Source organism: Dipodomys spectabilis, unplaced genomic scaffold, assembly GCF_019054845.1.
Source record: "Dipodomys spectabilis isolate Male_0828 unplaced genomic scaffold, ASM1905484v1 ptg000179l, whole genome shotgun sequence".
Taxonomy (NCBI): domain Eukaryota; kingdom Metazoa; phylum Chordata; class Mammalia; order Rodentia; family Heteromyidae; genus Dipodomys; species Dipodomys spectabilis.
The window spans coordinates 9,862,112-9,884,923 of record NW_024870856.1 but is presented as its reverse complement, the minus strand read 5'-3'; the positions used below and the strand labels follow the sequence as shown (position 1 = coordinate 9,884,923).

Sequence of the window (22,812 nt, the reverse complement as noted above, 5' to 3'; positions counted from 1 at the left end):
GCCACTTTTTGTACATAAATTTTACTACTCAAGAGTTTGTTTTAAATATTTTTTTAGGAAAAATGGCATGTGTTTTAAAAACATTATTTTTTTTTTAATCACAGCATTTTAAATCAGTAGCAATTGGGTACTATGGTTTTATTTTATTTTAGATTATTTCAGGAAATTGTAAGTGGAAAAAGTTTTAAATGCAACACTGAATAGTTTGAATTTATATTTTTACCTCAATAATTAATGTGCAACAAGGAGGTATAATAAGGCATAGCTAGCCGGGTACCAATGACTCATACCTGTAATCATAATTACTTGGGAGGCTGAGATCTGAGGATTGTGGTTCAAAGCCAGCCTGAGCAGAAAAATCCATGAGACTATTATCTCCAATAAACTATTCAGAAAAATCCAGAAGTGGTACTGTTGCTCAATGGTAGAGTGCTAGCCTTGAGCATAGAGAACTCCAGGACAGTGCCTGGACCCTGAGTTCAAGCCCCAGGCCTGGCAAAAAATAAAATAAAGTAAGTCATGGCAGTCATTATATCAAATTTGAACAAGTTTGAAACAAATATTCAGCTCATCTGTGGCAGAACTAAAAATGCCATGCTGTTTACTTGTGAATGTTATATGGATGATAAAATAGTTGGTCACCTGAAGTTTAAGATGACATCGAGATTGTGTGACATTTCACTAGGTCATGACACGGTATTTTCAGTTACTCCAGTTTTTTTTCTCTCTGAATTGTTACTTGTCCACCCTTAACACAGTAGAAATGTGGACCAAAACAGGTAAAATTAGAGTAAGAAATTAGTGAATTATTTTATTCTTAACACATTTATTTATAAAATAAATTAGTGATTTACTTTAATCAATAAAAATTGGGCTGGGAAGGTGGCTCAGTGGTAGAGCGCTTGCCTTGCATGCCTGAGGCCCTGGGTTCGATTCCTTAGCACCACATAAGCAGAAAAAGTTGGAAGTGGCGCTGTGGCTCAAGTGGTAGAGTGCCAGCCTTGAGCTGAAGAGCTGAGGGACAGCGCCCAGGCCCAGAGTTCAGGCCCCACAACTGGACCCCCCCCCAAAAAAAAATTACCTCAACAACCACCGAAAGACATAAGAAGTTTATAGCACCTATAATTTAAGGACTGCTTGACTTATTCTGAGAAAAAAAAAAATGAACTGAACCCAGTGAGCTCTGGGCAAGTGAAGGAGAGCGCATTGGCCAACCCTCAGGCAGGAAGCAGAAGGGAAGAGCTTCCTGTGACACAAAGTGGGAAGGAGCTTGGGAGACCCTGGTCCCGTAGGTCTGGATTAGTGCTGATGTCTCTGAGCAGCCCCTTGGCCCAGCACTCTGAGCTTTTGTTTCCACAGTTTGTGATGCACTTGGACCTTGGCGCATTGCAGGAGGATTGTGTTAGACTGCACATATGAAAGCCCATAGCACGAGGTTCTGTGCACAGTAGGAGCTGTGTAACAGTTTGTTCTCCTAACTCTCCCTCACGCATTTCTAAACCCTATAATACAGATAAAACCAACTTGGAAAGTCAGCACGTGCTTTGTACCACAAGTGGGTTTGGAGTTAGACCAGAGGCGACATTTTCCTGACCTTCAGAGAAAGCGCGCAGATGAGACAGAGTAAGATTAGAATATATTTTATTTGCACCAGGCGCATTGTAGGGATTTATTGGAAACAAATAACATGATAGAAAGGCATATCATTCAATCCAGCTACTTAAAACATAAGCCATTGTTTGTGCAAATTATAGAACCATTGCTTTGTCCGTGCTTTTGGAAGAAAGTTGTCTATTTTGAACACCTGGGAGATCGTTTTGCACTTAACAAGGAGTCATAAATGAGGAGAGTGCCCAGAACAGCTCACATTTGGGCTCTGTATTCCCACTGCAGCTGCCAAAGGAGCCATAAACTCTGTTTTTATTTGCAGAGATTATCTAGCTGAAGCAGGGGAGTTTGGACTATTCCCTGTGCAGGCCATCACTGGGTAATAAAATAAAGAGTGATGGATTGTGGAGCAATAGCCAAAAGAGAAGCTCACATACGCTGCAGCACAGTCCTATTTCTAGTTTCAGTACACAAGCGTGTGCGGAGGACTTGGCACTCGGAACTTGAAATGTTTAAACATGTAAGGACTCTGTCAAGTCAGTTTGTCATGTGAGGAAGCAAGTCAATATCTAGTCCATAAAAAAGCCAATTATACAGCCTTTTTTATACCACTCAGTGTCATGATTCTCAATTTATAACATAATAATATAATATAATCTGATGTTTGCCAATTAGAACTTTTTTAGATCATTTGCCAATAATGCTTCCTACCCCTGTCTCCGTCACGTCTTCTTTCCCCTGTCCATTGGCCATTGGGAAATCACCTGTGGACTTAATGAAGCCCTCTCACCCCCCACCCCCATGCTTTGAAGTTTCCTGCTATCAACCCTTCCATGAGGGGGAAACACAAAACCTAGGCCCACGTGTGATATCTTCTCCCGGAGGCAGCACAGGAGCCCTGCAGTTCATGAACAATTTTACGATGCTCGTGCTCATGGATTTGAAATAGATGTGTATCTTAAGTCCAAGCATAGCGGAGACCAAGGTGCAGAGCTTAAGACGACAATCATTTTCTCTGCGTTTTGAGTCTAATGTGCTTTCTAGAACACTAAAAAGTTTACATTTGTTTAAATGAGTGTAAGTATTCCTTGCATTGACTGAAAACTTATAATCCAACAAAGAAAAAGTCCTCTAGCCTCCCTTCCATGAATGGGTGTCTCACGGATGTCTGCAGTAGCTGAGAACCGGGGAATCCAGCTCTGGTCACACCATGGACAGCATGTGCTATGATGGCCATGTACCTTCGTGTGACAGGGAGCATGACTTTGTGACCATTTGGTCACAGATGTGACTCCAATCCCAAGTGTAAAACATTGAGAACCATTCGCTAATCTCACATGGGAAACCATCTCAAAAGCCTATGTCTTAACAATTGCATTATTGGGTGGTAGCCCAACATCCACAAGTTAACTATCTATATTGCAATGTGCACAGACATGGAATTAATACACTGCAATAAAATCAGAAGGGAACAAGTATTCTATCCAACGTCATAGACAAGCGTGTCAACGTCACGGACAAGCGTGTCAAATACCTTCTGACCTTGTATTACATTGTACGGTTCTTGGATCAAACCTCTTCTCTGGTGATTATTCACAGTTCAGATTTCACCTTTTTCTCACGTACTCTAAATTTGACTCAATTTGGAAAATTCCTAGAGGTTATTTTTGTTTGATCTCGATTTCAAATTCAGCCCTGTCAAAAGCGTGGCCGCTCCATTCTAGGTGGTGCACATGGGATGAATTCACAGAGCCCTTCCTGCAACCGTGACCTCGTTCTTGTATTCAGCAAAATAGGGATGGAGACAGAGTTGTGTCTGAGGAATCTGCTCCACTGCCATTGTGTTTAGTTGGATCCTGGTTGGAGACTTTCTTTTGTGATGGGTTAAAAGTCTAAACCTAAATCCCGAGTCTGAATTCACCTTTACTTCCACATTCTTTGCACTCTTGTGTTCACATGGATAGGTCTCAAAGTCCATGCCTTGCTCAGAAGGGCGGCCTCTGATGCACAGCTTCTGAGGTTTCTATCACAGGTATCTTCAGGCTTTGACTTGAATCCGGACTGGTGGCTCATCTGGGCCTCGTGACTACCCAGAGAAGACAGAGAACCAGCCGTACCAAAGGCATTTTTCCCCTTGCCTTTCCCTTCGACCTGCCCATCCATTTCTCCAACTCCCAAATCAGTTTGATTAAAGAAAAATCTTTACCATAATTTTTGAAATCTGTCTGCCCCAGTAATAATGTCTCATCAGTTGGAAAAGGCCCAGCTCCCATGCTTCGTGGTCGTGGAGTAACTGTACTTCCTCCTGCATTACTGTATGAAGGACCATGGCCACTGAAGTCGGGGTCAGTGGTACAATGCGAGTAGCTCCAGACTGGAACATGCACGGTTTATAAGTAGAGACACCACTGAGTATATGTGTGTATGTGGGTATATATATAGTATATGTATATATACACACAATATATACCTACATACATATACACACATACATATATATGTATGTGTGTGCTCATATGGCATATTTATTTATTTATTTATTTTAATTTATGTATTTGCTGGTCCTGTGACTCAAACTCTGGGCTTGGGTGCTGTCTCTGAGCTCCTTTTTGTTCAGGGTCAGCACTCCACCACTTGAGCAGCAGAGCCACTTCTGGCTTTTTCTGTGATGAGTTTCTTGCCCTGGCTGGTTTCAAACTGTAATCTTCAAATCTCAGTCTCCTGAGTTGCTAGGATTATAGGCATGAGCCACCACCAGCTGGATACATTTTTCATTTTTTTTCTGGAAAGTTTATTACATAGTTACTACTACGTTTAATTGTATTGATGTTATAAGAAGAGTTTTGATACAAAATGAATCAAGCATAGTCTCTAAACTTCTGAAAGTTCATCAATATTTTATTTCTAGAGGAAAGATAATCTCTACGTAGTAAGTTTTGCATTGAAACTTGTGGTGGGACAGCCTACCAGAGAACATTTTGAATATGCTTTGCCACCTTGTTGGAAGATTACAGTGTGAGTCTATCACCTGGAAATAGAATCTGCCATAGCTTTTGTAAGCCCCTCGGGAGTCTGATGTGTCTGAGAGCATATGTAGTCATATGTATACCTGAGCCTAGAATTTACAAATGGTCAAATTTGGTATCCGTAGTAACCATGGTGTAAAGTAACCACCTAGAAGTTTACATGTGCAACACAATTCCTATAAAATGCCGGGTTCGGCTCTGAGCTGCTCTGTGTTTGGGGATCCACGGTCTTAGTCTCTGTCCATGAACATAACAGGCAGTAGTCATGTTTGGCATTGCTTTTCATGGTCACCAATACGTCACCAGAAAACAGGTGCTCATCTGTGTCACGGGCTGAGTTGACAACATGGGACAGGGGCGATCAGCAAGATCAGATGATGACATGGGGCAGAGACAGTGGCAGAGGTGACCAGCAAGTCAGGCTTAGCGAGATCTACAGAAAAGTGAGATGCCCATCCCAGACCTGGCTCGAGAGAGATGCAGACACCACAGTGGTGTCCAGGGACAGAGTTCACAGAGCAAACAGCTGACAGGTGAGCCAGGCAGCAGCTCCGTGAGCTCACCACCAGAGCCGCCTCAAGCAGGAAGTGAGTCTCAGCCAGAGGAGATGCACACTGGACGGAGCAGATGCCTGCAGGGAAGTATGTGTGATTCCAGCCCTATCCTGTAGGTGGCGGTGACGGCACCGGAACCCGTGGCCTCTGATGGGAAGCACCTGCCTTGCAGTGTCCTCCAGAGCCAGCCTTGTCCAGCGGCCGGCAGCCGCCGGGACGTCACAGGCCACGGCCAGCCTTGTCCAGTGGCTGGCAGCAGCTGCTGGGACGTCACAGGCCACGGCCAGCCTTGTCCAGCAGCCGGCAGCCGCCGGGACGTCACAGGCCACAGCTGTTCTGTCTTCTGTGACTCTGACATCCACCCTGGGTCTCTCGCTCATTTCCCAACCCACAGCAAGGGCTGTGGCCTCTCTCTTCTTGTAGGCTGCATGCATGACCTTCCTCTCTGCCCTTTGGTCTTTACCTTTTCCTCTTCTCATTATCTTTGAGGCATTTCAAGCATGCAAGCTGAATGTGGAAAGTTGCCTAGTAAAATGATTGTAGATTTGTCTATACAAACATAAAGTAATTGGGTCTGAGGACAAGGGCATATGCACAGAATTGCAAACACACACACACACACACACACAAGAAAGATCTCCCCACCAAAGAAAGGCAGAGTCAAGACTGGAGCCATCTTTGCCTTGGGGCCCAGCACATGATCTCTCCATTTGCCACAGGCCTGGGTCTCACATTTGCTCACCACTAACATCCTCATGGCAACAAGCGAGTTCTTACGGTGCCATCCAACGTGAAAGATAAGGAAGACTGGGGAGAGTGTGTGTCTGGGGCAGGAAGATGGAGTCGTGGGAGGGGTGGAGGGGCGAGCGGGGAGCGGGGAACAGGCTCTGGGAAGCGGAGCCAGGGCCCGCTGTGTAGCACGCTCTTCTCAGGGACGTCACTGGGTGTCCATGAAACATGAAACTTGGTTACACTGGCTGCGTTTGGCCTGATAAAGCTCAACAACTGAAAGGGATTTGTTTGAGTGATGCTCGAAGCCAGGCTCGTTGGACATCTCGGGACCCAGAGCGTGCGGTCTGCTCGTTCCCGCTGCCAGTCAGCCCACGCTGACTCTGCTCATGCTGGCTCTTCTTCTCCCAGACTGCTCTGTTTCCCCTTCTTGGTCCTTGGGTGCTGCAGATGTGGCTCAGTGTCTCTGTGGTAGGAACTGAGGGTTTGTGAAAAACCAAGTCTTGGCTATATTTTGGTGATGTGAATAATACCCTAACGAACAAGATACAGTTTATGAGAGATTGTCCGGTGTCAAGGGTCAAATGGTAGGCCTTGAGTGCATAGATCAGTAATTGGAAAGTGTCCAGAAACTGAGTGCAGTGCTGAGCAAATCGTGGAAACCAAGAACCTTGGGTTTGTTGGGGTTTAGGACAGTAGGGTTTCTTGTGACAGGAACATCAGTCCTGTCGTCTTGAAGGGTTGTAAAGGCCCCGTGTGTTTGCCAGGTGTAAAAGGAGGGAAGAGAATCAGATCCAAGATCCCCTGGGGAAGGAGGAGTGTTTTGGCTTATTTAACTTCTTTGCCTTTGGCTGGATCTGATTTTCAAAACATCACGCACAGTCATGCAACAGGCTGACTGTGGTTTGGAGCAGATATGGCCGGAAAGTGATGGATCTGTCTTGGTTTGCTTTGTGTGTGATTCTGAAGATCCAAGAGGATCCAAAGCAGAGTTTGGCCTTCATGAAAGCTGCAATTGTCTAGTGTTTCTGAAACATCTCTTAGGAGATCTAGATTGAGTAGAATACTGATGCCTCTTACCATGCTATTGAAAAGATAAAGGAGGAGAGTTACAGTAAAACTATATTGAAGTCCAAATGCCTGTCTCTCCTACCATTTCCCCCCGAGTCTGTCCACGGCCAGCTCCCTTGCACAGGCTGCTCGTGAGCACCTGAGCTAAGCAAGGGGCCACAGTACAGGAGAACTAGCCTCGAGGAGAAGCCTTTCTCAGTTTACTTCACTTTCTTTCTTTATATTGCCTATGGAAAGAGATCGTAGATAGATGGTGGATAGATAGAGACCCAAACAATAAAAATCAATCGATGCTGCGAGTAATAAATACAATGTAGTAGACCTGTGAATGCTGCGAGTAATCAATACAGTGTAGTAGACCCATGCTTCGGAGCAGCCCATCTGTCTTGGCAGTAGCATGCAGGCCTCCTTCCCTTTCCCACCCTGTCTCAGCGTTGGAACGCTAGCCCCTTCCACCTACCCAGTGACTGGTGAGCTTCCCACGGACAATGATTTACAGCTCTGCCTGTGAGCCGTAGCCTGGGAGGCTCCGGGGTCCCTGACCCCTGAGAAAACCTGGTTAATGATCTGTGCTCTGGCATCCTGATGTTGACTGTGTGCTACACATTTTCTGCATTTCAAGCAAGTGCTCTTGGTTCAGAAACATTTAGCTAAGAAGGAAATATGCATCTTCCATGATTTGCCCCTACTGTTTTAAATAACCTGGCAAGGATGCCCCAAGCGGATGTGAAAACGAAGCATAGTTTCCACTGTCCCTTGCTCATCAAGGGTTACAAAGTACCATGCTTATCAGTTACTACATTTAAGGAAATTAGAAGTCATTTGAACATAAGATGCAACACGGGTTATCAATGCAGCCAGGCGCCGGTGGCTCACGCCTGTAATCCTAGCTATTCAAGAGGCTGAGTTCTGAGGATCATGGTTCAAAGCCAGACCGGGGCCAGAAATTCTGTGAGACTCCCATCTCTCATAAACCACCAGAAAACCGGAAGTGGCACTGTGGCTCAAGTGGTAGAGTGCTCACCTTGAGCTGAAGAGCTGAGGGACAGCACCCAGGCCCAGAGTTCAAGCCCCATGACCAACAACAACAACAAAAAATAATTATCAACTTCTCTCCACCGGGTCGTTGAAGATACTTGAGCCTTGGAAGCAGAGCATGGTTTTAAATCCCTCTTCACAGAATACACAGGTGGTAGACCAGGAGCCTGTAATAGTGCAGAACGTCAAGTCAGCAAACTCAGAGCAAAGATGCATTTGGGATGTGTGTTGTGTTGGGTGCACTCTCATCAGAGCTGCAGAGCGACCCCAAAATTCCATGACCCCAAATCACCACAAGACAATCAGCAATCACCCGGTGAAGACTGATATTTTTTGTCCTTTGCTTTATTAATTTGGTAATTAGCCAATTTTTACTATACATCATATGTTTTAAATACATTATTGTTTTGTTTTTTTTTTAATTTTAATTTTTATTTTTTGTGAACATACTGTATAGAGGGGTTACAATTACATGGGCAAGATAATGAGTACATTTCTTATCAAGCATTGCAGCCTCCTCCTTTGTTTACCCTTCACATCCCTTCCCGGCCTCCCCCTGTCCCCCCACCAAACCCCCCCTCCTTACAATATTGTTAAGTCCGAAAAATTCAGGTGACTAGCTATCCTCATATCTATCTATTAGATGACAAAATAGCACAGAGAAGCTGCCAAATTCTTCCAAAGCCACACAGCTAATAGGTCTCATAGCTGCATGGCTTGTCAGTTCTGGGGCTTCTGACTCCCCACGTCGATTCCAAGAGATGATGGGTCACACTTCTTCTGGCTCCGAAGGAAATGCAGGGTGGCTGGGAAAGCAAAGGATCGCTTGCCTATCACAAAATGTTTTAGTAAGGCAGGATGTCTTCGTTTTTAGTTTAATACTTCGCCAGCCACCTTCAGCGATGTGGAACCTGGGCCTGGGTCGTGCACAGGGCACTGCCTGGTAGTGGCTTATGGTCCACTTCAGAGAACTGACAACTGCTTTATCCAGTGTGAAATTCCAGACTTGGCCATTCCTAGGTGAAACCACCAACCTCAAAGGAGCACTTCCTCCTTTAGTCAGTAATATTCTGGAATACCAGTTCAGTCCTACATGGAAGCTGGCTGCCTCCTCCTCCTCCTCAGCTTCCTCCTCCTCCTCCTTGATGCAGGGCTTGAATTCCAAGCATTTCTCCCTTTCAGTGCTGAGTGATGTCTGGTCCCCAGGAGGTCTACCCCCCACAGCGCTGATGGCTTCACTGATAGTTGACCAAGTTTTCCTCTGCCTTCTCTCCCTGGACAGCAGGAATGCTGTGGCCAGTGCTTACTCTCTGCATGTCTAATCAACCTGGGCTCTCCTCCTCTAAGTCACCTCCCCCCCACGCCTCACCTCAGCCTTTCCTAGATGGCAAGACCTCAGGAATACTTCGCTTGCCTGCCCCACCCTCCAGTGTGCTCAGAATCCCCCAGAACTGCCCAGACCCACACGGTGCTTCCTGTGGTGAGCACTGAGATGATACAAGACTTCCCACCCCCAGCATCCCAGGGAGAATCAGACATGAGCTCTGGAAACAACAAGCAGAGCAGACACTTGCTTGTCTTCCTCTGTGGAACAATTCATCAAAAAATGTCGAAACGTATAAAAATAATAAAATAATAATATAGGTAATTATATTAGAGAGCTGTAAGTGACATAAAATTATCCAACATTTAGTAACAGTTTCAAACTTTAGTAAATTCATTCTGCTATTATATAATCCAATGAAGACATCCCTCATCTCCTCCTCAGCTTTTTTCATTGGTGTTTTGTAATTTTCACTGGGAAACACTGGATAAACACATGTCTACTATTTTGTAGCTGCTTTAGTGATACTGCTTTCTTGAATTATCAGAGAATTCACCCTTGTTGCATGACAATGCTATTTTGTATTCTGCAGCCTTGATAACATCTGTAGTGCTTTTGGTTGAATCTTTGGGGTTTTCTGTATATAAGATCAGGTCAAATGCAAATATGACCATTTGAGTTATTTTCCAATATCTGGTAAGAGAGGGTAGCCTTGTCAAATTCCAGATCTTAGAGAGAAAGCTTTGGCTTTTCCTTGTTGAGTGTGGGGTTGGCTGGGAGCTTGCCATGTATGGCCTTTATTATGTTGAAATACATTCCTTCTACAGTAAGTTGTTCAGTGTTTTATCATAAAAGAATGTTAATTTTCATCAGATACCTTTTGTGCAGCTATTGAGATACCTAAGTGATGTTTGTGTTTCATTCTGTTGATGTTTATTGTTTCATGCTTACTGATTTGTGTGATTGAACCATCCTTGTATATCTGGTGATGAATCTTTTTTTTTTTTGAGGGGGGGGGGGGGTCCGATCGTGGGGCCTGACTCTGGGCCTGGGCACTGTCCCTCAGCTCTTCAGCTCAAGGCTAGTGCTCTACCACTTGAGCCACAGCGCCACTTCTGGCTTTTTTTTCTGCTTATGTGGTGCTGAGGAATCGAACCCAGGGCCTCAGGCATGCAAGGCAAGTGCTCTACCACTGAGCCACCTTCCCAGCCCTGATTAATCTTTTTATGTGTGTGCCATATTTTTCAAATGTAGACAAAAATAATTAGAAGAACTATTTGGCAAGGATTTTCAGGATTTAAATCCCAGAACTGAATGGTATGCTGTCAATGTTGATGAATGGGTTGGATAGCTCTAATGCTAGCTAGCCTCCTGGTAGGACCTCAGTTTCCACCTTTGCCTGTTTGTCCTCTTCTCACTAACAATTGCATTATCAGGCTTTAAATGTTTATCATTCTAAAAAGTAAAAAGGTTGTCACTCAAATTTGTATCCTTGAGGAATTGTGTGTGTGTGTATGTGTGTGTGCACATGTGTGCACGCATGCACGTGCCAGTCCTGGTGCTTGAACTCAAACCCTGAGTTTGTGTTCAAAACCTGAGTTTTGTGTTCAAAGCCACCAGTCTACCAATTGAGCCACAGCTTCACTTCTGGCTTTTTAGTGGTTAACAGGAGCTAAGAGTTTCACTGACTTCTGCCTGGGCTGGCTTCAAACTGTGATCCCCAGATCTCAGCCTCCTGAATAGCTAGGTTTATCACCATGAGCCACCTGTGCCCAGTGTCCTTAAGGAATTTTAAAAGGTCTGTTTTCATACTGCTTTTCCATACAGGCATTTGATTTTCTCTTTGCTGATTTCTCACCAAATGATCCAGTACTATGTTGATAATGGTGGTGATAGGGGACAGCCCTAGTTTATTCCAGATCTTAGAGAGAAAGCTTTCGACTTTTCTCCATGCAGTATAAATGATTTATAAAATACGAATGTTTTAGTGTTTTATAAAAGCACTTATTTCCCCTATCCCCCAACGCTTTACTTAGAAAGTTCCCTCTGATGCTCTAAGTCCTTTAATGGTTTCTTCTAGAATAATTTTTATTAAGTTTACTTTTCTGGAAAGTACCACATTCTCTGAATGTTTTTGTATTCATTTCAATAGGAATTTGCAAAATGAGCCATTAGGATACTAATTTTCTCTCTCTGGCACTTTCTACCAAAACCAACATCTAAGTTTGTGCACATTTCCTTGACTCACCCACAGTTTGGGGTATTGCCAGCTGTGTCCGAGTCAACGCTCTGCTCTGCAGTGTTGTCCACAGGGACACGGGGGAGAGGGCAGAAGCTCTGCATAGGAACCTTCCCGTGTCTCAGCCCAGGTGTGTGAGTCCTTCCCGCACATGCTCGGGCTGGCCTGAGCAGCATGTGTATGAGATGGGAGCGGAGGACTGGCCAGGTCTCAGCTGGAGTGTGACTGTGTCTTTTGTTTCCTCTGACTCTCTGCTTTTCCAGTCAGGCATGATAAGGACAGAGGAAGCCGACTATCTCCTGAAGCCACTTCCTGCGAGTCTCGCAGAGACACACAGTGGATGTCCTCCCGCTGGCCCCTGCTCTCCCTCCCACGTGCTGTACAAGAGATCCACCGAGCCCCGGGCGCCCCAGGCTCCCCAGGCCAACGAGATCCTGATGGTCGCCAGGAAGAGAGAGGTGGCAAGCCAGAGCCTCCGTGAGGACAGGCATGCTCTCAGGCCCCCACAAAAGCAGCACTTCTGCGGAAGACGCAAGAAATGTATGTAAGGGCGATTCCTTTGTCTGCTTAGCGATTTGTGTCTTTGTGTGACCAAGGAAAACTTTAATTTTCTTGAAAACATGTCTGCCTGTCACTACTGCTCTCAAGCAGTGATTCAGAGAGGCATTATCTGACGGTCTCCTGTAGACAGCTCCTCACAGAAGATGACTACACAGTGCTCAGATTTTTTTCAAAAAGGAACTGTTCCCTGGGCAGATTAAATGACACATGGCTCAGAAAGATAGAGTCTGCCAGATATTGTCAGAAGAATTCTGGTATTTTTACTGAGTAATTCTATATTTTTGAGGTTTTAGAGTTATTAAAAACCCCTATAGTTTTCCTGCTGAGGTAATTTATCTATATACATATTTACATGCTTCACTCCACCACATCAAAACATCAAAAGGCCAGACGATGCAGGGTATACTTTACCTGACATTTGTCACCCAGATTTCTAGAAATCTTGTTCTTTGTCATGAGCAGGAGGGGCTCGGTCGTTTGCGTTTTATGTGGAAACTCTTCACCTTCCAGAAACCACAGCTTTCTGGAATCCTCTCACCTTCCTACATCCTCACATGGGCCCTTGGAGCTTCCCCATGCCCATCCTCAAAGGCTGAAGTCTCTTGACTCACCTCCCGAAGCAGACCTGAAGCTATGGCTGCTGCTCTGTAAACCTTGGCCAAAAAGAGGGATGGATGAGAATGACTTGGCACCTCAGCAGATAAGGACTCTCAGATTCTCAGTGCCTGCAGGGCATCAGAACCCAATTCATCCTGTAAATAAAACAGAGGTCCTGTGCTACATTCAAATGAATACAGAAAACTCAGTCCCACTTGCTTTGACCTTCTTGGTGGTGCTGGTCCTGCCTTGGAGAAGTTTGTTCGCAGAACACTCCTTTCTATCAGACACTCCGGCAAAAAGTGTGTCCTCAGTGCTCACTGAAGTAGCGGTCTATGGAAAAGCTCCACAGGGAGCAGGTAGATTTGTTAAAGTTGGTTGACTGAGTCCCAGGCTGATGAAGGCTTCTTCTGCCCCTCAGCTGCTGGCATCAGCCAATGGTGGCATAAGCTGGTACTGACATGCTTTTGTGCTCTGAGTCCCATCCTGACGGTGAGCATCTGCTCTGGAGGGCTTGTGAGAGCCCTGGGTAGTGAGAGCGGAGAGCTCCTGTGCTATCACTAGGACCTGGTGCTGTCCTTCCTTCTTCCGTGTCCTGTACTCAACTCACGTTTCTCCATCTGCAGAAAGGAAGTCCAGGGACGCTCAGATCACTCCACCCAGACTTCAGAACCCTTGCCCATGTTTTCTGAGGAGGGATAAAGAGCAGGCTACATCTGTTCTCTCTGCCTGCTTGACGCCCCCCCCCCCCCAAGGGGCTGGTGGTCGCCCCGTGATGGACACAAAGACAGGTTGTGGCAGTGAGGATTTTGTGTTTATGGACAGAGAGTGCAGATGGCCAGTGCCATTGTGGCTCTCCCACAGGTTCACCCAAGTCAAAGGTGCAGGTTGGGTATTCCTTAGGTGACATACTTCCGACCTGAACTGCTTCATATTTGAATTGTCACCAGTTCTAATCGTTTTCAAGGATTCTATTGAGTAGGAATTTAAATTTTTTTTAATATGAACCTAGTGTGATATATTGGGAACAGGATTCAAAGTTAAGCTCAAAATCATATACTTCCTACAGACATTACAGGCATTGCCCAAGGGCAGTTTTATATAATGTTTTCAGGGTACATGTGTTTCAACTAGGGTTTCTTGTAAGAGAGAAAGCGTGGAATTTTTCACTCAGGACTTCAAGTCAGCACTCAAAGTGATTGGATTCTGGATAGGTTTGGAATTTAGATGTTTGGATTAGAGATATCCCAGCTGTATGAGAAATAAAATACCCTGGCTGTGACTGTCAGTCAGACAAATAGCATCTGCTCAGTGTGACTCATAGGTGATTGGCAGTGTGGGGTTGTGTAGAATTCTTGCTTTCCCATGCAACAACTCTAAACTCATTTTCTCTGGTATCCACTAAGTCTGGTTGCTTTAATGTGATATAAATGGGTTTAAATACAAAAAAAATTTTACAAAGGAATTACCTCACAAGGGCAGAATGTGCTGTTTTCTAGGTAAGTATGCATGGTACTTTCTGAGAAATGAAATCCTCACTGAGTGCAGATGCTGCAAGAAGTTTGTAACACACTGAAAACAATATTGGCAAACCAGCTTTGTGTCCATGCATGGCATCAACTTTAAAAAGAATCACCAAAAGTCTTTAGAAGGGAAAAATGCAAGACAGCACCTTTCCATTTAACTTTTAGTCATATTGCTTTTCGCTATTCTATTGAAGAACCCTGTTCCACAAATCCCGTGTTTCTATATTTGGATATTGTATTTCCAATTATTAGGACTTACCACCAAAGAGGTTCCTATCTTGTTCTAAATCACAACAAAATAATATTACAGAAAATTGCAGCACTGGTTACCCTGATACCTGCATTATACAGCTGTATTTAATGTTTTGCATGACAAACTTTTTAAAAACATTTTATTGCAAAGGTGATATACAGTTACACATTTATGGTAATAAGTACATTTCTCTTTGAACTGTATTACCCACTCCCTCATTTCCAAACTTTTTAATCATCTATCTTTGTATCTATTTATCTATCAGCTATGTATTTATCTGGTATAAATCATCTATCTGTACATCTATCTGTGTAGCTGTCCACGTGTCTGTGTATCTGTTTACTGCCCTCTAGGTTTATATTCATTGTCTCTCTGTAGCGGTATCTATTTATAAGTATAGATGTAGATACGCAGAGGTACCTATCTACAGAGAGAGATGCAGATAGACCGTCACTGTGCAGCCCAAGCCGGCATGGTCCCCTTGCTTCTGCTGCCCTGGAGCTGGGTTTCAGATTGCAGGCACGTGCCACCACCTTGGTTTTGGAGTGACGATATTCTCTTTAATTCGTCCCCTCACAGACATGCCCCAGCCTCCCTCAGAAGACCTGTTCATCTTACCTGACGAGTACCAGCCGGGCCTGAGGCACAAGCGCTCTCCCCTCAAGTCCCCTCAAAAGGACGAGCTGAACGTGGAGACGCTGGTGGTGGTGGACAACAGGATGATGCGGAACCATGGCCATGGGAACATCACCACCTACGTCCTCACCGTGCTCAACATGGTAGGCGGGCCCCCCACCCCACACACACGCCAGGCTGCGCCCCGCCTGCACTCCGTCCTGGTGCACCTGTGTCTCTCATGGAAGAAACATTTCCTGTCTCAACTCTTAGTTTTACTGTGGTCCAATCCAAAGATGTACTCAGAACTTTGGAATAACAAAGGGGGGACATAATGGGTCTCTGCAATCTGTCCTGTCGGGTGTTTTGAGCTCCTAGATACTGTGTGTGCTAGGAGAAGGTTGAGATGGAGTGCGGTACATCTGCACCTTTGTCAGCGTAAGTGATTGGGAGGACCACACCGACACATCCACCCCTCCCTCGAGGAGTGTTGAAACTGAGAAACATCCTCCCGGATGAAGGCTGTCTTTGGCTGCAGCTGTGGTGATTACTGGGGAAATGAAAGGACAGATGAGACCCCACGGCCTGGGGCTGCAGTCCAGAGCCCTGCAGATCAAACCCAGCGTCGTCCGAGTAAGAGAGAGACGTACGAGTCAGGGTAGAGGAATGACTGTATTTGCTCGCACGTTCTAAGTTCCACCTCCGTAGGCATGGTGCCCCAGATGTATCTTTTCCTGAAGCTGCTATATGATCAATGCCAAAATTGCTTTTGATGGACTGACCCCCAGGGTCCCCGGGGAGTGGGGACGTGGAGCGGCCCTGGGGTGAGGCTTTGTGCCTCAGGTCTGCGGCTGTGCCCGCCTTGACTCTGGGGTTTTGTCCTGTCTCTATTTCTGGGCCAAATGTCGCATTGGTGGCAGTTGCAGTGTCTCAGGTCCTCACCCTGCTCACTCTGGTCAACAGTCCCATGGCTGCACCCGCCCGGCCTCTCGATCTCGCTTTCCTTGTGTTTTCTTCCTATCGCATTCTCTCTTCTTTCTTTCTTGTGTTCACATGGTCTTATTCTAGACCGTCCTCGTGTGCTTGTGGGAATCCTTGCCAGGAGAGCTTGAGCATGCTCCCTAGGTGCATATCACCATTATGAGTTAAAGAATGCTCCCAGTCTGGCCTGGTTACTCAGCCTTAAAATCCCAGCACTTCAGAAACAGGAACAGGAGGATCATGAGTTCAAGGCCAGACCAAGTTAAATAGAGAAACCCTGCTTGGATAAATAGATACATGATAGGTAGGTAAGTGGATGGATGGATGGATGGATGGGTGGGTGGATGGATGGATAGATAGATAGATGACCCCATTTCCTTAAACTCCCACCAGGACACTGAATAATCAGGTTCTGTAATCAATTGTCTCATTAGTGTTTGATGTCAGGGGAATCCTCCCCACACTTACCTCAGACTTCAGCTTTTACTTCCAAGTAGCCAAAATAAGGCTTCAACAATTGGGAGTCAGGTCTTTGTGACTGCCTAGATATATAAGACAATTAACACCGCTGTCACTGCAAGTCGAGGGCTTGGAGCCTTGGTGTGACTCTGGCTACCACAGGGCTGATCTGTCTGGAGCTGATGTTGCTTTTCTGTCTGTTTCAGGTGTCTGCCTTGTTCAAGGATGGGACCATAGGAGGAAACATCAACATAGCCATTGTAGGGCTCATTCTTCTAGAAGACGAACAGGTATTCCATTTTTGGAATCAGTTGGTCTTGTTTGTTCCCAGGAAGAATACGTGCAAAGTAATTCTTTTGGCTTTATATGCTCCCTCTGTGTATTTAGATCATTATTGTGTTTTCTCCTTCCTGTAGAGTAGGAAGTGTTCAATATTCTGTACCTAGAAGAAGCTTCTTTCCATCTCTTTCATGTGTGTTTTTTCTTGTCATTCTTTGTGCATGGATAGTAAGGAATATACTTCACCCGCTAGGGGGAAAAATAGAACAGCCACTTTAGCCCGTGGGTTGCGTGGCCCTGCCTTGCTTCTCTCGGCTGCCTCTGACTCCAGAGTTGGACACAATAGCACTCTCTCCCTTCAGTGTTGGATTTGCATTCTGGTAGCCACCCTGGGAGGCTAAGCAGAGCTCTCTTCCTGCTTTCTAACTGCCGATTAGAGCTTGCAGGTGACGTCCCACACCTGGGCCTACACAGGTGCAGCTCGGTTCACAGCGAGCACTGGGCAGCGTTCTTAGCCATACAAGGGTCTGGTTTCTGTTCTCCTTAAGCTGCTCACTGACTCTTCAAGAAGAGTGGGTACTGGACCCAAGTTAGGCAACCCCTTGTTCTCTCGCCTGTGATGATGCCTTCAGAATTCCCTATGGGTCCCGGTTTCCTTGCTCATCAGGCACGAATTCTTTCAGAGGCACCTGGACGTGACTCCGGAGATGTAGAGGCTGCCCCTCTTTGCTGTGCAGGGTGGGGTGCAGGCAGCAGGGTGCACACCGGGCTGAATCCAGCCTGACTGGTCAGGGAGGATTCGGCCCCAGCCCCATTGTCTTTTGTGTGTCTGTGAGGTCGGAGCTGCAGGGAGCAGCTGACCGCACAGGGCTTCTCAGGTGACAGGTTAATTATTCTTTGTATTAAAACGTTTTCACCTGGGAATTCATCCAAGCAGCAAAGAACCAGCGAGGTTATCGTTTGATCATACACCTGTGTTAACTTTAATTAATGCAGTTGCTCTGGAAATGGCCTGCTGAGGGCATCGGCATGTGCCTGGTTAGAGCATTTGACTGTGGGAAAACAAAATAAAGTTTAAAGAGAAAATACATTTGGGGACTGAAAGACACAGCAGTGAAATTTTTTTGATAAGATGCTATGCTGAAATTGAGGTGTTTAACTTAATGATCTCTGGCCACGCTCTGGAAACTATAATGGACTTATAAATGGGAATTTTTGCTACCCTCCAACTTCTCCATTCCCATGAGTTCACATGGTCTTCACTCTGATGGTTCACTCTTCACTCAGTGAATACCCTCAGTATTGCTCCTCTTCGTTGAAGTTCCTCTTCCAGAAATGCAGCATTACAAATCCACCTATTGCTTCACAGGAACACGCTGCAGCTACAAGAAAGTTACTAATGCTGCATTAAGAAATATTAGAAGAGGGATCACTTGGGCCCTTGCTCAGTTCGGTTCTCATGTGAAGGGATCACTGGCTAGGTGTGTTATGTGTGTGCATGCACAAAGCCACACAGAAATTGCTTTGTCACTTTGTATCCTTGAGTAAGGTCTGTTGCACGCTACTGAATGCAAATAATTCATGTGTTTATCTTCTACTTCATGAGTCATTAAGTATGCACTCACAATAGTAGTTGGATACATTCTGATTGACTCTGTACAGAAAAGTTCACAAACTAAATTGAACCCGGACAGGTTTATTTATTTCCCTTATTTTTAAAAATTATCCTTAAGTAATTGTACAGAGAGGCTTCCATTCAACCTGTCAGCTTTTGAGTACCTGCATCTTGATCAGTGCCAGCCCTTTCATCATCCCCCAGCCCTCCCACGCCCGCCCGCCCTCTCCACCTACCTAGTTCCATTTTCACGTATGCATGTTTATTATCATAAGCACAGGTTTATGTACCACACCCACCTTTGAATTTTACTCCATGAAACCCATGTATTAGTTTATGCGCCTGTCTAGGTACAGATGCACCTATGTACTTGAAATCAAAGTTTATGACGCACAACCTTACAACATGCTTTCTCTCCACATTCTTTGGGCTTTGCCTCTCCCATACAGCCAGGACTGGTGATAAGTCACCACGCAGACCGCACTTTAAGTAGTTTCTGCCAGTGGCAATCTGGACTCATGGGAAAAGATGGAACTCGCCACGATCACGCCATCTTACTGACCGGTTTGGATATATGTTCGTGGAAGAATGAGCCCTGTGACACATTGGGTAAGGTTCTCTAGTGGTGTGGTGTGATGGATGGTGCACAAGGTTTGCAGGTGTGTGCATGGGGCACGCGTGCATGTGCGTGCATGCAAGTGTGCATGTGTGTGTTCTTGGGGAGTGGCATGATAGTATAGTATACTGAGTATTTTGTTCTGTTCCATATCCCTAACCAGTAGTTCCTACGAAGTACATTTGTAAGAAATAGTCTCGCTTTCTACACAAACTTTATCTAAATATAAAAGTATGCTTTTATTCATTGGGAATATTTATGGAGCTAGGCACTGGTGGCTCATGTCTGTGGTCTTAGCTACTTAGAAGGCAGGATTGATAGTTCCTATCTCCAATTAAGCACCAGACAACCAGAAGTGGTGCTGTGGTTCAAAGTGGTAGTGTGCTAGCCTTGAGAAAAAGGGTACAGGGACAGTGCCCCGGCCCTGAGTTCAAGCCCCATGACAGACAAAAAAAAAAAAAAAGAATAGCTATGGAACAAAAAGTTCCTCATAGAGTCAAGATTTTCTTTCTCATTGGCAATAGGAAATATTTCCATTCATTTCTCTTACCATTTGTCAGATGCCACACAATGTGACACAAATACTCCATTTACAGATATTGGTAGATATACTGCAATAATATTATATTCCTGCTGGGCACTGGTGGCTCATGCCTGTAATCCTAGCTACTCAGGAGGCTGAGATCTGAGGATCCCAGTTCAAAGCCAGCCTGGGCAGGAAAGTCTGTGAGACTCTTATCTCCAATAAACCCCTCAAAAACCGGAAGTGGTGCTGTGGCTCAAGCAGTAGAGCGCTCGCCTTGAGCTGAAAAGCACAGGGACAGCGCCCAAGCCCAGAGTTCAAGCCCCACGATTGACCAAAAAAAAAATATATATATATATATTCCCCATTTCTCTATAACTTTCTCAGTATTCATCGTGAAGCCATATTTTAGTGTTTCAGGGAAGCACTTCGATATTCTTCCAAATGGCTATTGTAATATTGTGCTTCTCACTGGGACCTCACAGGACACTCTATTTTTTCTCTATTTTTTTCTGCAAATTATCTGAGAGGAAGACGTCTTATTACAAACACTTTTCGATAATACCTAATCTCATAGAGGTTGGTTCTGTTTTTCAGGACCGAGATTGCATAGCGGCCTCATTGCTGTCCTTAAGGAGGACTGGGGACTAGATCAGACTTCCGCTGGCCTAAGGAGACTGGGATTTAAGGGTAGTTCTCGGGACTTTAACTGATCACAGTGGCACCTGTGCCTACACTGCTCAACTAAAATGGCTCTCGCTTCGCACCTGACTTCCTTCTGGAATGTGGACGGGTGTGTGTGGTGGACCAGACCTCAAAATCCCTGCACCCCAAGTTCCAGACGCCCCAGGGAGACAATTCATGTGCTCTCCTATCCCGTTTCTGAGCTGTGGGCATGCCAGCGCCGCTCACATCTGGTCTCTCCAGACTCCATGTGCCTTTATGCGTGGCTGGCTTTGCTCTGTGCCCTTTCAGCACAGTAAATCATATCTGTGAACATGACAAATCCTCATCATGACAAGTGTGAATCGAGGCAGTCTTGGGGAACTCTCCACCCACCCATTCTCTACAGACTCTTCCTCTGGGGCAGAGAGGACATGATCACAGAAGGAAGATGTTACCCATCATGTTCAGTGCGTGTCCTGTTGGGTCAGGACCCTCGCCCAGAATCATGAATCCCCTTCCTACACGGGTCCCCCTCCCACACCATCCGGTGTCTGTTACGTGGTTCTCCTACCACGGCATAGCTCATATTTTGTTTTTATTTTCCAGGACAGAAAACAAACTTGCCATGATTTATTTTGTTATATTGTTCTATATTCTTTTAATGTTAATGTCGCACAGGATTTGCACCTATCAGTGGGATGTGTAGTAAATACCGCAGCTGTACCATTAACGAAGACACGGGGCTGGGACTGGCCTTCACCATCGCCCACGAATCTGGCCATAAGTAAGTCCATCCCCAGGTGGGGGCGGGACAGGTGGAGCCTGGGGCTCTTGTCTTTTGGAGCACATTCCAAAGCCATCCCGGGGTGCAGACTTACCCTTCCCTCCCTCCAAGCTTCCCTCCCATTGCTCTTCACATCTACGGCGGGGAACGGTTCTTTCTGTTTCTGCTCCTCTGTCATGTGACTGACCCATTGGTCATTCTCATTTTCCAAAAGGTTGAGGACAGACAGTAGCCAGCCATCGGGTATGAGTGGTTATGGGAATTGATTTTATGTCCATGTGCGTGTCCGTGTGTGTGTGTGTGTGTGTGTGTGTGTGTGTGTGTCCGTGTCTGTGTCTGTGTCCGTGTGTGTGTGTGTGTGTGATTTATAGAGGAACTGCTCTTGACAGGTAGGAGAGCGTAGTTAGGGAACGTGTGTACTGACTGAAGATGGCCTCATAGGGCTTTTCCATCTTCCGCCTCTGATTTCATTGTGGCTGATCGTCAAAGGAGGCAGCATCAAGCTGAGCCTCAAGCCCAAAGGCTCACGTGGAGACGTGGAGGGGCAAGTGCTAGGCCCCAGCCTGCACGTTCCACTGGAACGTCCCATCCCCCAGGAACCCAGGTCCCAGCAAGGAGGCGAAGTCACTGGCATCCTCTCCGTATAAGACAATGTCTGCATTCATACTTGTCATTAGATAAGAGCTCATAGGCCAGTGGATCCCTGTTCCACCTTGCCTGGAGTCATTGACTATTAAAATAAACACGAAGGTCTTGCTGCTGTCCCAGCAGGCCTAGCCTCTCTGCAGGAGTCCAGATGACCACAGAGGCCAGCGGTCGTGATGAAAGTGATTTCCGGTCTGTTGATCCTGGACTTGAAATCCAATTCTTTCTGTCACTGTTTTACTCTCAATACAGTTTAGCTGGCAATAGGAATTTAAAATTCCTTTAAATGATTTGTTTTGAAAAACCAGTTTCACCGTCCTTCATGGGAAAAGGGATAGTGGTCACAGACTGAAGTCACCTTGTCCGTTTCCAGGCATTGCTCTCCATGTGTGTATGTGTGTGTGTGTGTACAAACACATGCATGCACCGCGAGTCTGTGTGCATGCAGATGTGTGCCTGCGTGAGCCTTTACTCTGAAGAGTCTCATGGAGGCCCGGGAGGCTTGGGCCTCCCGGTAATGGGCTGTGAACCCACTACTGATCCTTGTAGATAATGATTGACTACTTCATTGCTCAGAAAATTGTACATACACTTTACAAGGCTTTCAACTAAATCAAAATTGTATTCTTAATAGTGTGCTACATTTAAACTTCAAAAACTTTCATTATTGTAATAATACGAAGCTCTTGGTGTCCTCTGAACCATACCTGAATTTAATTAAACAATCAAGTCAAGAACTGTTTAAGGCACCAAATGCCCCTGTCAGCATTTGATAAGCCATTGAGATATGGCTGTCATGCTAGCCTTTGCAGGCAGGAAACACAACCAAAGACAAACTCCAGATAGCCCAAACTAGCTTTGCATTTATTCAGAAGCCAGTTACTAATATTGCCTTTCCTCATTCACACTGGGCTTGTTGTAAAAGAATTTCCTCCAAACAAGGGGGAAGTACTTGCATTTGAAAGTGGGAATGTATATGAAGTTAATCCAGGAGCTGCCTGTCCCGACAGTGCGTGCCCTTTGTTAGCAGATTTGACCTCTAGATATTACAGGGTCCTTCCTGAACCCCATGTGTAGAGGGTGCTGTGCAAGAGACAGAGAGC

General features: G+C 45.5%; 1 protein-coding gene across 1 annotated transcript in view; it reads left to right on the top strand.

The window, feature by feature from the left end:
* Adamts16 (ADAM metallopeptidase with thrombospondin type 1 motif 16) overlaps positions 1–22,812 on the top strand; it is a 99,946-nt gene that overhangs the window by 14,666 nt on the left and 62,468 nt on the right. Inside the window, exons 4-8 of the mRNA XM_042695198.1 lie at positions 11,853–12,129; positions 15,106–15,305; positions 16,788–16,871; positions 18,925–19,084; positions 20,959–21,064. Coding sequence (XP_042551132.1) covers positions 11,853–12,129; positions 15,106–15,305; positions 16,788–16,871; positions 18,925–19,084; positions 20,959–21,064 — 827 coding nt within the window. The remainder of the gene's footprint in view (positions 1–11,852; positions 12,130–15,105; positions 15,306–16,787; positions 16,872–18,924; positions 19,085–20,958; positions 21,065–22,812) is intronic.